This window comes from Desmodus rotundus, chromosome 7, assembly GCF_022682495.2.
Source record: "Desmodus rotundus isolate HL8 chromosome 7, HLdesRot8A.1, whole genome shotgun sequence".
Classification (NCBI taxonomy): domain Eukaryota; kingdom Metazoa; phylum Chordata; class Mammalia; order Chiroptera; family Phyllostomidae; genus Desmodus; species Desmodus rotundus.
In genome coordinates this window covers 8519571-8533481 of record NC_071393.1, presented here as the reverse complement: position 1 = coordinate 8533481, position 13911 = coordinate 8519571, and the positions used below count along the sequence as shown (strand labels likewise).

Below are 13911 nucleotides of genomic sequence, written 5' to 3'. Positions count from 1 at the left end.
TTGGGATCTTGCTGCAGAAGCACTGGCCAGACTTACCTCCTAAAGGTGCTGTGGCCTCTCCCTGCCCAGTCCTCTGAATTACAGTGGTTATCCCCACACCAGACCCCTGCAACCCGACACATGCCTGCAGGCCTTCCCCTACAGTGCACTGCAAGAAGTCATCGCCATCACTGCCCATGCTGTGTCCACAGCAGACATCACTAGTCAACCATAGAGTTCTCTCCCTCTGAGCCTTGGTTCCCTTTACAAGACAGGCTCCCGGAGCCACAAAGCATCAAAACCTGTGCGAACCATCCCTCCCTGGGAGAAATGGAACCAGGGCATGTCGACATGGCTTTTTTCCTTTTTCAGGTGAAAATCAAATCAAAGTCAGCTTGGAACAACAAAACTGAGAGAAAAATGCACTTGGATTGGAGGCGCCACAGGCAGGTGCTGACAGCTAAGAGCCATGCTCGGCTCCAAGGAACCTAAGAGGTGAGTGACAGATCCACTAGCTCAGGCTCTGCTCATCTGCTACGATGACATCAGCTCTGCTCACACCCACTCTTTCCTCCTCCAGAAAGTGCCCTGAATCCCCCGCATGTATGACTATGGCTGCCTAGTGGCCGCAGCCAGTGCCTACCTTGGACTTGACAGCCAGGATGATCTTGGGCAGGGCCGCGACGAGGCACTTGAGGGCGATCGTGATGTACTTCAGTACAAAGTCTGCGATCCCCACGATCCACAGCAGGTCGAAGAAGTCCAGGGTCTCCAGGTTGGGCTTGAGAAATATGAGGCTGCGGCGGGGAATCGGAGAGTCAGAATCCTCACTTTTGCTCCCTGGCCATCCGCAGCTCTTTCCACTCACTCTGGGAGCCTTATAAATATGACCTGTACAAAGAGCACTGAACTGGGAGTCCGACATCTGTGTCCTGTTTCTGAATCTGCTAGTAACTTGCTGTGTGACCTCAGAGGGGTATCTTAACCTCTCTGAACCTCAGGTCCTTTGAGGGTTAAAAGATGAGATTGGCCTGGAGTATCATTAGTTAAGGTCCCCTACAGTTTCATGGGTCCATAACAGGTTTCACCAGAGGAAGCAGAAGAATGGAAGGAAGAAAGGCCAACATTACGAAGGAGGGGGGAGAGAAGGAGGGAAGAGGAAAACCATGTGCCTGACGCCACGCTGAGCTCTTTACGCTCTGTACTCTCCTGCGCAGTGTGCTTATCCCTACCTGATAAAGCAGGCACTGGGGCTGGGAGAAGTAAGTTGCCCAAGGTCACACTGCATGCTAACGGGCATTTGTATCAGACACACTTGACTTTGAATCCAGGCTTCTTCACTTATCAGACCCTGGGTAAATACTGTTAGCTCCATAAACCTCAGTGTTCTCATCAATAACATGGGAATCATACCTCCCCTCATAGTATCACTGGTGGGATTCAGAGATAATGGAATCACGAGAGATCTGCCCGCAGCCGTGACGATGACGATAATAGCCACTCTATGAGGCCAGCATTGTTATCCACCCCATTTTGCAGATGAGGAAACCGAGGCACAGCAAGGTAAAGTAACACACACAAAGTCCCGCAAATATGAAGGGACAGAGGCAGATTGCAACCCGGGCATCCTGGCTGCAGTTAACGCTCTCAGTTCTCACTATGGCAGTGCTACTCGGCGTGCGTAAGCCCACTTTGCCCTTCTGTGCTAAGCTACCTTCATGCCGAATTTCTGCACTTACCTCATTGGAGGCTGATGACAAACTGGCTCAAACTGGCGCTGGCCCGCAGACCACACGTGGAGTAGCACTGCTCCCCGCTGCCTCTGAGGGTGTGTACACTGCACCCCCGATGTGGCTGACTCCCTGCAGCTTCCCAAAGGCTCTACGAAGTAGGTGCTAAGGTGTTCCCATTCTGAGCTGGGGAAAACGGGGCGCTAAGAGTGGCGTTGCCTGCCCGAGGCATCTAAGGTGAAACTGGTAGTGGGGACTGGAGCCAGCACCCACTCTGTGCTGGACCCCTCACGTTCCTTCCCGTCAGGTTAGAGGCTCCTAGCAAAGGGCAGACAAGGCCTCGCTGTGTCCCCGGAGAGCAGGGAGCAACGCACGCAGCCCAGAGCGGATGCCTCCTCAGTGCATCATACACTAATTCCCCCTTACACGCCGTTTCACTTTCTGCGTTTCAGTTATCAGTGGTTAACCACGAAAAAGTCCAGAAATAAACAATGCGTAAGTTTTAAACTGCATGCCATTTGGAGTAGCGTGACGACGTCCTGCGCCGCCCCTTTCTGTCCCACCTGGGAAGCGAATCATCCCTTGTCCTGCATTTCCACACCATAGATGCTACCTGCCCGTCCTTAGCCACTCCGATGTCTCGGTTAGAAAAGATGGACTGTCGGGACCTTGCAGCGCTTGTGTTCAAGTAACTCTCATTCTACTTTAGAATGGCCCCCAAGTGCAAGAAGAGTGACGCTGCCAATTGAGACACACCATAGAGAAGCCATGAACTTGGTCACAGGTATGCACGTGGGGAAAAAACAGTGTGTATAAGGTTTGGTACTATCTGTGGTTTCTGGCATCCACCAGGGGGTCTTGGAATGTATCCCCCGCGGACAAGGTGGGATGACTGACTATACTCCGCTGGTCTGGTGGGAAGAGGTGCAAAACCGAGGCTTCTTTACTATAGTATCCTAGGAATGAACTGGTCTCTTTTTTCACTTCTATTTTTAAAAACCTATTTCTACTTGTAACAAAAATCTTTAAAGAGCTAGCTAGTGTAGGGCAAAATCAATGAAAACAATCTATCTGGGCAATTTCTCACAACACCTTCAGGGGCTCCCCACTCCCCAGCCCTGTCTTGGTGGAATCCTTTGCATCCAAGTTTGAGTGGCTGTTCACGTTATAGTACAGGGAGAGGGTAGCAGCCCCGAGCTCCCTTCTCCACCTCTGCTCTGTCCTTCTCTGGGGACACCACGGGTTGGCTGGTTGACTTCCACGCCCTTATGCTTCTAGGACCACAATCAAAGGGAGATCTGCCTTCCACTTTCCACTTTATCTCGGAGACACCGGCTGGTGATAAACTCACCCATCTGAGCCTTCGTTCACCGTGTCGGTACTTCTTCTGTTTTGCACTGTGTTCGTTTTTGTGTTTGGAGGAGGCGCAATGCAAATGTTCTTCCACAGATTAATCACTAAGTCCATTTATTTATAACATAGGCCGTGAACTTCAATAAACTGATCTATTTTATTGTCAGTGCTGCTCAGTAGGCACTAGCACCCATCGGTACAGTAATTCATCATAAAAGAACAATATTATGATGTGATTATGATTAGATCAAATGTTTCCTGGCTCACCCAGTACGTTCCACGTATTATCGCATTTGGCGTCCCGAATAATTAGCCCGCTCAGGCAAAGATGAACTGGGTCCCAGTTTCATGAGTGAGGAAACTCGGGGGTGTCTCGAAGGGGTTCCGTAACTTGCCACAGGGCACGAGGCTGGGAAGGGGCAGGACGAAGGCTTTCTGACGTTGGCCATCAGACTGCAATTCCTGGGGAGATTCGGGCTTGCTGTTAAGGGCTCCTTACTGGCACTAAGTTAGCCTCAGTTTCCTCACCTGTGAAATGGGACAGCGACACGCTGCTGGAAGGACAAGAGGACATAATAGCTGTGGGTGTCTCTGGACCAGTGGCATCCATGAGGGAGGGGGTACAGCCCTTCTCTGTCCTCCTCTACTCCTCTGGGCTGCAGGTCTGACTCAGCCCTGGTCTGGTGGGGCACAGTGGGCTGGGCCGGTGTCTCTGATGGGGCCCAGAGAGCGACACGAATTCACCCAAGATTCTGGGAGACTCCACCTTCGAGCATCTGTCAGGGTCTTGGAATTCCGGGCCAGACAATGAACCCGGTGTGTGGGATGTGCGTTGACACCCTGGCGCTTACTCCCTAAACTGCTTGTGTGGGGTGGCCCCAGAACGCAGCGAAACGGCTCGCTCCTCACAGTCCACTTTTGGAAGACATGTACACGATCGGAAAGCTTGGCTCGAGTTTCAAGCTCATCCTGCAGCCCTCACTGGCAGGCCCTCGCCCCCGGCCACTATGTGGCCGCCAGAAAATTACACATGGGGCTGGCGTTGTATTTCTACTGGAGAGCTCCGCTCTACGCATGAGTGCTTGTAGCGCCAGGGTGGCGTCTGGAGGTCACAAGGGGACACAGAGTTGGTGCCCGCTCCCCAGCGAAGGGCTGTGTGTCCCAAGCCCGCCCACGTCCCCCACTTGCCCACTGGGGGGCAGACTCCCCTGCTCACCTGTTGTACAGCTGCTGGGAATTGAACGTATAGAGCACGTATAGGGTGTTTCCCGCTAGAAAGGCCAAGATCCACAAGATGACCAGCACCGACCTCTTCTCCTGCAGACAAAGGGCAAGGGATCTATGGGGGCGCTGCCACGCCAAAGGTGCACATGGTAGGACATTCCAGAATGTTTTCTGATACGGGACAATGTTTCCCTTTTCCAAGGTTGGGAGGATGCAGGGCTCGTGGTGACAGGAAGGGCACCAGCATCTGTCCTTCCTGCAGGAACCCAGGGGAGGGTTACAGAAGAGGTGACAGAAAAGTGGAAACCTGCTTGGAGAATCACCTGGAAAGGCAGGAGAGCCAGGTTTTTGGCAGCACAGTCTTTGGAGCTGGAAGCCCAAGTTCAAATCCTTGGTCTGCCACCTGGGGACTATCTAACCCTGGACAAGTTACTTAAACTTTTCATTTCCCTTTCTTCATCTGTAAAATGGGTCTATACTGTATCTGTCTTATAGAGTTGAGAGAATTAATGTACATAAACACTTAGAACGGTGCAGGAAATGTGAGTTCATATTTACTGTTAGGAACTGAGGCACAGAGAGGTTAAGTGACTCTGGCCCAAGGGCACATGTTTTAAGCCTCTGTGCCCTCACTTAAAATCAGGGTTTCATGAAGAATTAAGTAAAATTCATAAATGTCCACACTGAGTCTGGTACAGGCTCATATTTCAGGCTCACTAACTGGTAGGACCTCCTGCAGTACTCAGAATTTACAACCCAGTAGACAATTCACAACTACAAACTGGAAATTCCTGTTCTCACTTTTGCTAGCACAGGCCTTGGGGCGGCTGCCCTGGACCCACTGTTCAATGCAAGGTGCCTCACTTACAGGATTAAATTCAAAGTCGTATACTTGGCCATCAAAGCCCTGGCCCCAATTCTCTTTCTCCAGCCTCATTTCTGTTTGGTCCCAAGGAAGAGAAGCCTTGGTCTGCTGTTTCCCAGAAGCTTCTTGGCCTGAGAGCAATCCCCGGAAATTTCTGGAGGAGGCGCCGGGCTGGCGTGTCCCCGCCCCTGTACCCAGGGAGACATATGTAGACCCCCGTCCTGCTGATTTTCAAAAGCTCGTCTCTTCCTGGACCAGGGCGGCTGCTTTGCTGGAATAGGATGAGATCATATCTTTCCCAGTGTAACCTTCCCTGCGGTTTCAGTAAATGCTCCACTGTCTCCAGACACAGCTCAGCGCCCCACGCACCCTTACGATGCATATTTCCAGAGTAGACAGAATAAATGCATCTCCATCCACCCATTATTCCAGGAGCGGTCAAGGTTAATGACCCTAGAAACCACCTCCAACCAACCAACTGCTCTTATCAATGTGATTAATCCACTCGGCAGCCCTTTTTACCCAATAAATAATGGATTCCAGTTGAGTCCTCTGCAAACCCAAGCCAAAGGTGGAAGAGAAAGAGGGAATTAGCATTGCCCCAAGAAGCCAGACTCTAGGGGACCAAGAGGGTAGTTCTCCAATACTCAGTTGAGATTCCTAAACTTACTAAGAGTCATGGAGACTCTCTTTCACAGAGAGTACGTGCAGACAGGCGAAGCATCACCGGTGGCTTTACTTCATAAGTTTCAAGGACCCCTAGAGGCTTGTCCATAGATACAGGTATCGTCTTACCCCCTAAAATTCCAGTCAAGCCACCATCTGGATGTTACTGCATTTGAGGGACAGCCAGCCCCCGAAGGCTCCCATCAAGGTGTCCATCAACCTGCTGTTCAAAAAGCAGCAGAAAGGAGTTTGCATGAAGAAGACACTAAGGGTCAGGGAGGACCTCTGGCTCCACGCCCGACTCTGGACATCAATGCGCTTGTGTCACACGGAGACTGAGCCGCCCTCCCTGATGCATGGTGGCCCAGGTGCTTTTGAGAAAGCAGATGGCCCCAAAGAAGGATCGGAGAGGATGGTGGCTGTCGGGGGTCACATGCACAGCACAAAGCACAGGCCTGTTAAACACAGCTTGATTAAATGTTACCAATGTGCCAGGCACTGTGCTAAACACCTTGTCTACATTATCTTATTTGTTCTTCTCTACTGGTTAAGAAGTTGGTGTGAATAGTTCCTTTTCCTGAGGCTGAGGTTACCAAGGTACCTGAAGAGCCTGTAGGTGGGTGGAGCTGGAATTCGAACCTGGGGTGAGTGCAGCCTAGGGGTCAGTGCCTGGGTTCATACCGTGATACCACCACTGGCACGGGCTATGGGACCTCAGGAAAGGAATTTAATGTCCCTGAGTTGCTGTGTCCTATTGGGAAAATGAGGTAAGAATGACTGCCTCCCCCCGTCCCCCGCCAGGTTGCTGGGACAAATCTGCAAGATGAGCCGTGCAATAGGCCAGCACTGTGCTGGGCATTCAGGAAGATGGTGGTGAAGCTGTACGGCCACCCAGCAGTGCCGGTGGGGTGGCCTTAACCATGAGGATGGGTCGGAAGTGAGCCAACCGGTTGAATGCCAGGTGGGTAAAGGCACCAGGCTGGGAGAACCCTGTAGGTAGAAGGGCTTGGAAGACGGATGGCACATCAAGGGATCTGCCTGGGGGTGGCAGGAGAAGAATGGTCTCCAAAGATGCCCCCATCCCAATCCCTGGGAATATGTTAGATCACGTGGCAAAGGGCAGTAAAGGCTGCAGCTGGAACTATGGCTGCAAATCAGCTGCTCTGCAGATGGGGAGCGAGTGTGGGTTATCCAGGTGGCCCCGATGTCATCACAGAGGTCCCCAAACATGGAAGAGGGACACAGTGGAGGAGAGTCAGAGGGGGTGTGACTATGGGAAGATGGTCACAGAGATGCACTGCTGCTCAAAGAGGAGGAAGGGCCAGAGCCGAAGAGTGGGGGTGACCTCCAGATCCTGGGAAAGGCAAGGAAACGGATCCTCCTCTAGACCCTCCCATCGGAACACCATCCTGGCAACACCTTGACCTTATTTAGCCTAGAGAGACCCGTTTCAGACTTCCGATGGACAGAACTGTAAAATAACCCACCGGTGCTGTTTTAAGCCACTCAGTTTGCAGTCACTTGTAACAGCAGCCATAGGAGGCTAACTCACCAGGTGACTCACCTTCAGAGAGACCTGTTCTCGGAGTGTGGAGTTGGCATAGGCGAAGGTGGTGGCCATCCCAATGCACACGGCAATGCCTGCGGGACAGAGGAGGGCCGACACCGCCACTTAGATGCATCAGGCCTGGCCCTGGCTTACTGGGGACGGGGTGCAGCATTCAGCAGAGAAGTCCCTGCCCTCTCGGGGTTGACAGACTAACCTCAGAAGAGAGAAGATCTCACTTCTGGGGCATTTGGGCTGCCATGTAAATCACTGGGCCCCCCGAGCCACTCTGCACGTAGGCGCCTGATGTGGGGAAGGGTTAGAGGCCACTCTCCAGTATTGCACTGAACAGGGCTAGGAGCATGGGCTGTGCAGTGTGGTAAGACCTGGGTTCAAATCCTGGCTCTGCCACCCCTCTCTGTGTGAGCTTAAGCTAGTCACTGCACCTCTCCGAGCCCCACTTTCCTCATCTATAAAGTGGACAGAATAACAGCAGTTCTTACCTCCTGGACGGAAGACGCTCACAGAGCACCACCGCTAGCAGCTAGTAAGTGGTACCTATGGTTATTCCTACTTTCAGAAAGAACCTGAGGTGTGTTATTCGTAATAAAAGCATACATAGAAAAAGACTGTGACACCATAAGGAATAAAAGTTTGATGTTAAAGGGGAAAAAAAAACTCCTGCTGACCGAAAAACATGACCCTGGCAGATGGAGGAACAGAACTGAATTTTATCCTAATTCCTTCAGTGCCGCTGTTTGCCAAGCTACGATCTCGGAATTCTCCCTGAATAGGGCCTCGCGAATCCTGCCGCTCACAACCTCAGACAGGATTCTGCCCCCACTCGACGCATGCAGCTTCACAGGCTCGCGGTTCGCTTTTACTTTTTTAATAAGAGGGAGTGTGCCCCCGGTATTTTTCTGGATCTACTTTGTCAAAGATATACTTCTTCACTGGAAATATATAAAATAAAAACTAGCAACCCTACAACTCCTTCTTCTATGTCCCCCTCGGATTACCAAACAAATAAACCAACCTGCCACTTGAAGAAGAAAACGACCATACTTGAGAATAAAAGGAAGGTTGTGGGTTTGCTGGAATTCCACATAAAAGGGGAACAGACAGGCTTCCATTTGTAGGAATGGAAAGGGAGGGGCTGCCGTGGAAGCGCCCCAACAGGGAAGGTGGGGGGTGTGAGTCAGCCAGGACTCACCAGAAAGGGGCAAAAAGACACAAAGCATGGCCTACGCTCCTCTAGATACTGTCTGTGGGACGTCATAGGCCACGAGATGGCTTGCACTACTGTGTCACTCCTCCTGCAGGGCCAGAACAACGCGCAGAACTCTCCAGGGCACAGCAAGACCACGGTAAGTAACAACGAGAACAAGAGCAGTGGTCCAGAGACCACTTACTGAGTGTGAAGTGCGTGTCAGGTTCTAGGCTAATCACTTCATGAGTCGTCACCTTACTTCCCAATCATCCCAACAGCATGGAGCATCCGCTGAGCACCTGCCCTGTGCCAGGCTCTCTGGTACGTATTTTATGTGCATTAATAATGAATATAATGAACATAGTCACCTCCAGTTGCACAAAACGATCCAAAGTGCTCTGCACATATGAAGTACGTCTTACAATGATCCTCCTTGTACGGATGAGGTACGGAGAGGTTAAACGTTGTACCCAGCGTCACACCGCTAGGAAAGGGCAGAGCCTGGGCTCAGACCCAAGCAGTCTGAACTCTTCGTCACTACGCTCTGCTCCTTGACACCAGCCAACCAGCCGAGGAAGCTTCTATCAAAACCCGCAAGGGGCAGATGAGGAAGCCGATGCTCAGCGGTGAGTGACTTTCCTGAAGTCACATAGCCAATCCGTTGGGATTTGAACCCAGGTCTGACTCAGAATCTCATACTCCTTTTTTTTTTTTTAAATCCTCACCTGAGGACACCTTATTGACTTTAGAGAGAGGACAGGGAGAGAGTGAAACATTGATGTGAGAAACATCGATCAGCTGCACCCCTAACCCCCAACATCCCTAAGAGTGGACCAAACCCGCAACCCAGGTATGTGCCCTGACTGGGAGTTGAACCCATGAACCTTTGGTTTATGGGACGATGCTCCAACTGAACCACACTGGCCAGGGCCAGAATCCCATACTCTTAAGCACTCTGCGTGGCGAGGGCCTCTGCTGCCTTCCCCTGGCATTTGGGATGGGCAGCCCCCTACCCAGCAGCTGAGTCCCCATGTCCCCGGGACTCACCGAGCTTATGCTGGAAGCACAGTTTGGCCAGGAGGATCAGGATGAAGGGCAGCCCTTTCTGCAGCCAGCAGACCACGGCCTTCAGCTCAGACAGGGCAGGGGCGGGGGTGCCCGGCTGCTCATCGCCCCCGTCATCTGAGTGCGCCCGGTGGTCCCCACCCACGTGCTGCAGCAGTGAGCTCCCACGGTGGCCGCCGTGGTGGAAGTGGTGGTGGGGCTGGCGGTGGTGGTAGGTGCTCCCCTCGCCCCGGCCTCCACCTTCCTCCCTGGACGCTGGCATCTGGATGAACACGTCCGCTCCACTGGCAGAGGCCCCCAGCACCAGGCCGGACGGGAATGGGGTGGCAGGAAGGCTGCTGGCTGGGAGGCCGGAGAGGCTGGAGAATAGCGCTGGTGGGGAGGCCGCTTCTGCCTTCAGACTCTCAAAGACGCCCCCTTCATCCACGCTTGCCTCGGAGCTGAGTGCTTGGCTGCGATTTCTGGGCCAGAAAGGGAGAGAAAGCCCCACCAGGTCAGGCGGCTGGAAAGACAGTCACCCAGTGGGGGTCGGGGGACAAACAACAGTATCAATAATGTTAGGTAAGCTGGACCGTGTCTCCCCACAAACTCCCATGTTGAAGCGCCAACCCCCTGGCACCTCAGAGCGTGACAGTATGTGGAGGCAGAGTCTTCGCAGAGGTGACTAAGTGAAAATGAGGTCGCGAGCGCGGGCCCTGATCCAGTCTGACTGGTTCCAATCTGACCGATGTCCTCGCAGGGGGAGGAAATTTGGACGCTGACACATACAGAGGGAAAAGGGTGCGGGGACATGGCCATCTACAAGCCAAGGAGAGAGGCCTTGGAGGAAACCAACCTGCTGACACCCTGACCTCCTTGACCTTGGACTTCCAGCCTCCAGGACTGTGAGAAATAAACTTCTGCGGTTTAAGGCCCCCAGGCTGCTATCCCCCCAACAGGGCTTCCCATTCTAAACTCCTTCCTGAGGCCTCAGGTAAACCCTGCAGCTTGGGAGTAACGGCATTCCCAACTTACAGATAAAGAAACTGAGGCTCAGAGAGACACACTTGCCAAACACCCTGGATCATCTACCCCCAACTCCGGTCTCCTCGTGTGCCCCTCTCTCACTACCCAGGGCTTCCTCCTGCAGGGCCTTTGCTCAGGCTGGCCCCTTCACTGGGTGTCTCCCTCACCCTGTCCCACCCATCTCAGTACCTGTGCTCATCCCTCAGATCTCGGCTGAAATCTCTGTTCCTTGGTGGCGCCTGCCCTGCCCCCACCAACAATGACAGTCTCCTCATTCCTAGTTGTCATTGCCTCCCAACCTCGGCTGCAAGGGACTGAGCGCAAGTCACCGTTTACTGTTTACCTGTGGCTCTCAACCCTGGCTGCACGTTGAAATCACGCAGGGGAGTTTTTGAAAAACACAGGTGCCTAGGGCCCAGCATTGAGCAACTGAACCAAAATCTTTGGGGGTGGGGGCTGGCATCGCTATGTCTTCAGAGCCCCCTGGCGATTCTAACGTGTAGTAAACATTGAGAATAACACTTAAACTGGGCTCTGTGCCACGAAGTCCAAGGTCATGATTGTTTGCCCCCATTGGCTACCCCTCCTCCCCAGCACGAGGAACCTGGCATGCACACGGGACATGCTCAAGAAGCGTGTTTGAAAGAATGAATGAATGAATGAGCATACTAAAGGCTCTGAGAAGGCCTGCAACTGAAAACTGCACTCTTGCTTAAACCTACTGTTTCCCAAACGTGTTTCAGCATGGAATATTTCTCTGTGGAAACCCTATTACTGTCTTATAGGACACCTGTGAAACCAGCAGGGGAAATGCTGGGCTGGAGAAGTCTCAGGGTTAGTTGCTCTGGCTTCACCGACTTGACCTGGGGGTAAGTTATCACACACCTGCTGCAAGGGAGGGAACTTGCAGATAGCTACCTACCCCTCTACCACCTGGCCCACCCCTGCCACCTCCCAAATCCCGGGAACTGTGTGGTCCTACTCCCTTGGGTTTGGCTTTATAATAAAGACAATCTTAATCATGACAACAACAACTGACACCATGGCTATGGTCCTCCAGGGGCCTTGGGCTTTCTCTGCACTTCAAGAAGCTACGCTAAGAAAGGAGTCCTGGCAGGTGCCCATGTTGGCCCCCACCATCTCTCCTCCACCGCCCCACGAGGACCTGGAGAGTTTTCCTGGCCCCCATAAGCTCGCCAACACTCTCAGTTCACTGGGCTCAGGGGACCTCCCATACAACCAGGGAAGACTCAATCCACCAAGGGGCTTTTTATAGCTGGCCTCCCTTCCCCGGGCCCCAGCATCCAGCTGAGATTTTAGCCTAAATGGGAAAGAATATTCCTCGGGGAGGCAGAGGCTGTGCTTCTAACTTAACCACTTAAGGGCTAGAGTAGGAGGCAGCCCAGGAGAGGGGTGGATCTGCCCAGACAGAAGAGCAACGTGTGCTGGGAGGGGGTGTGGCAAATGGACTGGGGTCCAGATCTCAGTCCCTCTGCTTCCTGGCTGTGTGACTTCAGGTAATTTACTTCCACTCTCTGAGCCTCAGTTTTCTTGTCTGTAAAATGGTGATAAAAAATAGTCCTGACCTCATCAGTGGCACAGAGGAAGTACGCGACACACGGTGGCCATTCTTTTTCTGCCGCCAAAGATCTCATGGTCCACTAGGCAGTTCTGTCTTCAGAGGCTCCAGCCAGCGTTCTTATTGTTTGGATGCTGTGTGTGTGCATTTTTATATTCATTCTCTCCTTCGTAAGCAACCTGAGTTTCATTATCTGCCATTTATGGGTGGAGAAACTGAGGCCTGGGGGTGAACACTTTCCAAAGGCATCCTAGGGAGAAAGTGGTTGAGCTGGGATCTGGCCAAGGGTTGTGTGATTTAAGGCCAGAGTTCTTCGCTACAGAATAGGCAGGCTTGATGCAAAACTCAAGTTCCCAGCACCGGGACCGGTGGGTTCTCTGACTTTGCAGCCAATCTCAGAGTTGCATGGGAACTGGAATGGGACATAAGGGAGGAAAAGCTTGGCTGCCTGCTCCTGGGATGTAATGTGCCAGCAGGGTGGGAGGTCTGGGGCTGGGAGACTGTGACAACCTGAGAACAGGTCCCACGGTGCGTTCTCTTTTGGGCTTAACTAGAGAAATTCTAGCTCATGAATGTTTTAATGGTGTTTTCTTAGATTCTGTGTTTTTCTATTTGCTGTCCAGTAATTACAGGGTCGAACTAATAGCCAAAGTTGTTTAAATCTTCCCTGCAATCCAGAGCCCATATCCCCAGCCACCCCCTTGATCTAACACTCCCACATCCAGCCAGTATTTCTCCTGCCCTGAATCACCCAGAGCCAGGCACCAGACAACCAGAGACTGCCCTTATAGCCCAGCGCTGGCTGACATTACTCAAAGCAGACAACGCTAAGCTGCTTCTCCTTCCCTGCTTTGATTTGTACAGAAAACACAATAAAAACGGTGGCCTATGCTTTCCCTTTGCTCCTTTCTGCCTCCTGGGGGCTGCCCCATGTGGCCCTACATGGTGTGACATGCCCCTTGCTCTGGGGAAACATAAGTAATAATGCTCTTTCAGTGGCATTAGCCTCTCCTCCCCATGTTGTCTCTCAGTCACCTCCATAAATTAAAATCTCAGGGGTACCATCATTGCCACAAGTCAAGTGCATCACCTGTCACAGACTTTAAGAAGTATCGCAAGGGCAATAACCAGCTGGTATGCATTGAGCAGTACGTGCCATCACTGTGCAGAGAAGTTTCCAATCGGATCTCCTCTGCTCCTCAAACAAGTAACGCTGAGAGGCGGGTATTCTTCAATCCGGTTTTGGCCTGCCCCCGACCACTCGAAGCCCAGAGCCCTCAGATGGAAGGAAACCAAGAGATGCCTACCTTTCAGGTGGAACGTTATCCGTGTTACTGCTGTGGCGTCTCTGCATTTTCCTTAAGACCTGAAAGCCAACACATGGCATAAGCCAGAGTCTTCCCAACATCCCCACCTGCTGTCGGGTTGCCATGGTAACCATAACTAAGGATTACTTATATCTCACAGCCCTAGAGCTGTCTGACATTTTCCAAACCTTGTTTCTATCTGCTATGCCATTCAACACTCAATCTTATGGAGGAAAGTGTTATCATCCCATTTCCCAGATGAAGAGGTTGAGACCCAGACGTGGAAGAAATCCTCACAGGAGACAAGGAAGCAGTGAGTTGTGCGGCAAAGAGGTGATGGATGAGGTGACGTGGCAGCGGACTGGCAGCAGGAGACATGGGT

At 52.3% G+C, this 13911-nt stretch overlaps 1 protein-coding gene across 3 annotated transcripts in view; it reads right to left on the bottom strand.

The window, feature by feature from the left end:
- RNFT2 (ring finger protein, transmembrane 2) overlaps positions 1–13911 on the bottom strand; it is a 54726-nt gene that overhangs the window by 38496 nt on the left and 2319 nt on the right. For all 3 annotated transcript variants that reach the window (XM_045200744.3, XM_045200745.3, XM_024567092.4), the window contains 5 exons: positions 13530–13588; positions 9621–10099; positions 7382–7458; positions 4279–4379; positions 623–776 (listed from right to left, as the gene is read on the bottom strand). In XM_045200744.3, coding sequence (XP_045056679.1) covers positions 623–776; positions 4279–4379; positions 7382–7458; positions 9621–10099; positions 13530–13588 — 870 coding nt within the window. The remainder of the gene's footprint in view (positions 1–622; positions 777–4278; positions 4380–7381; positions 7459–9620; positions 10100–13529; positions 13589–13911) is intronic.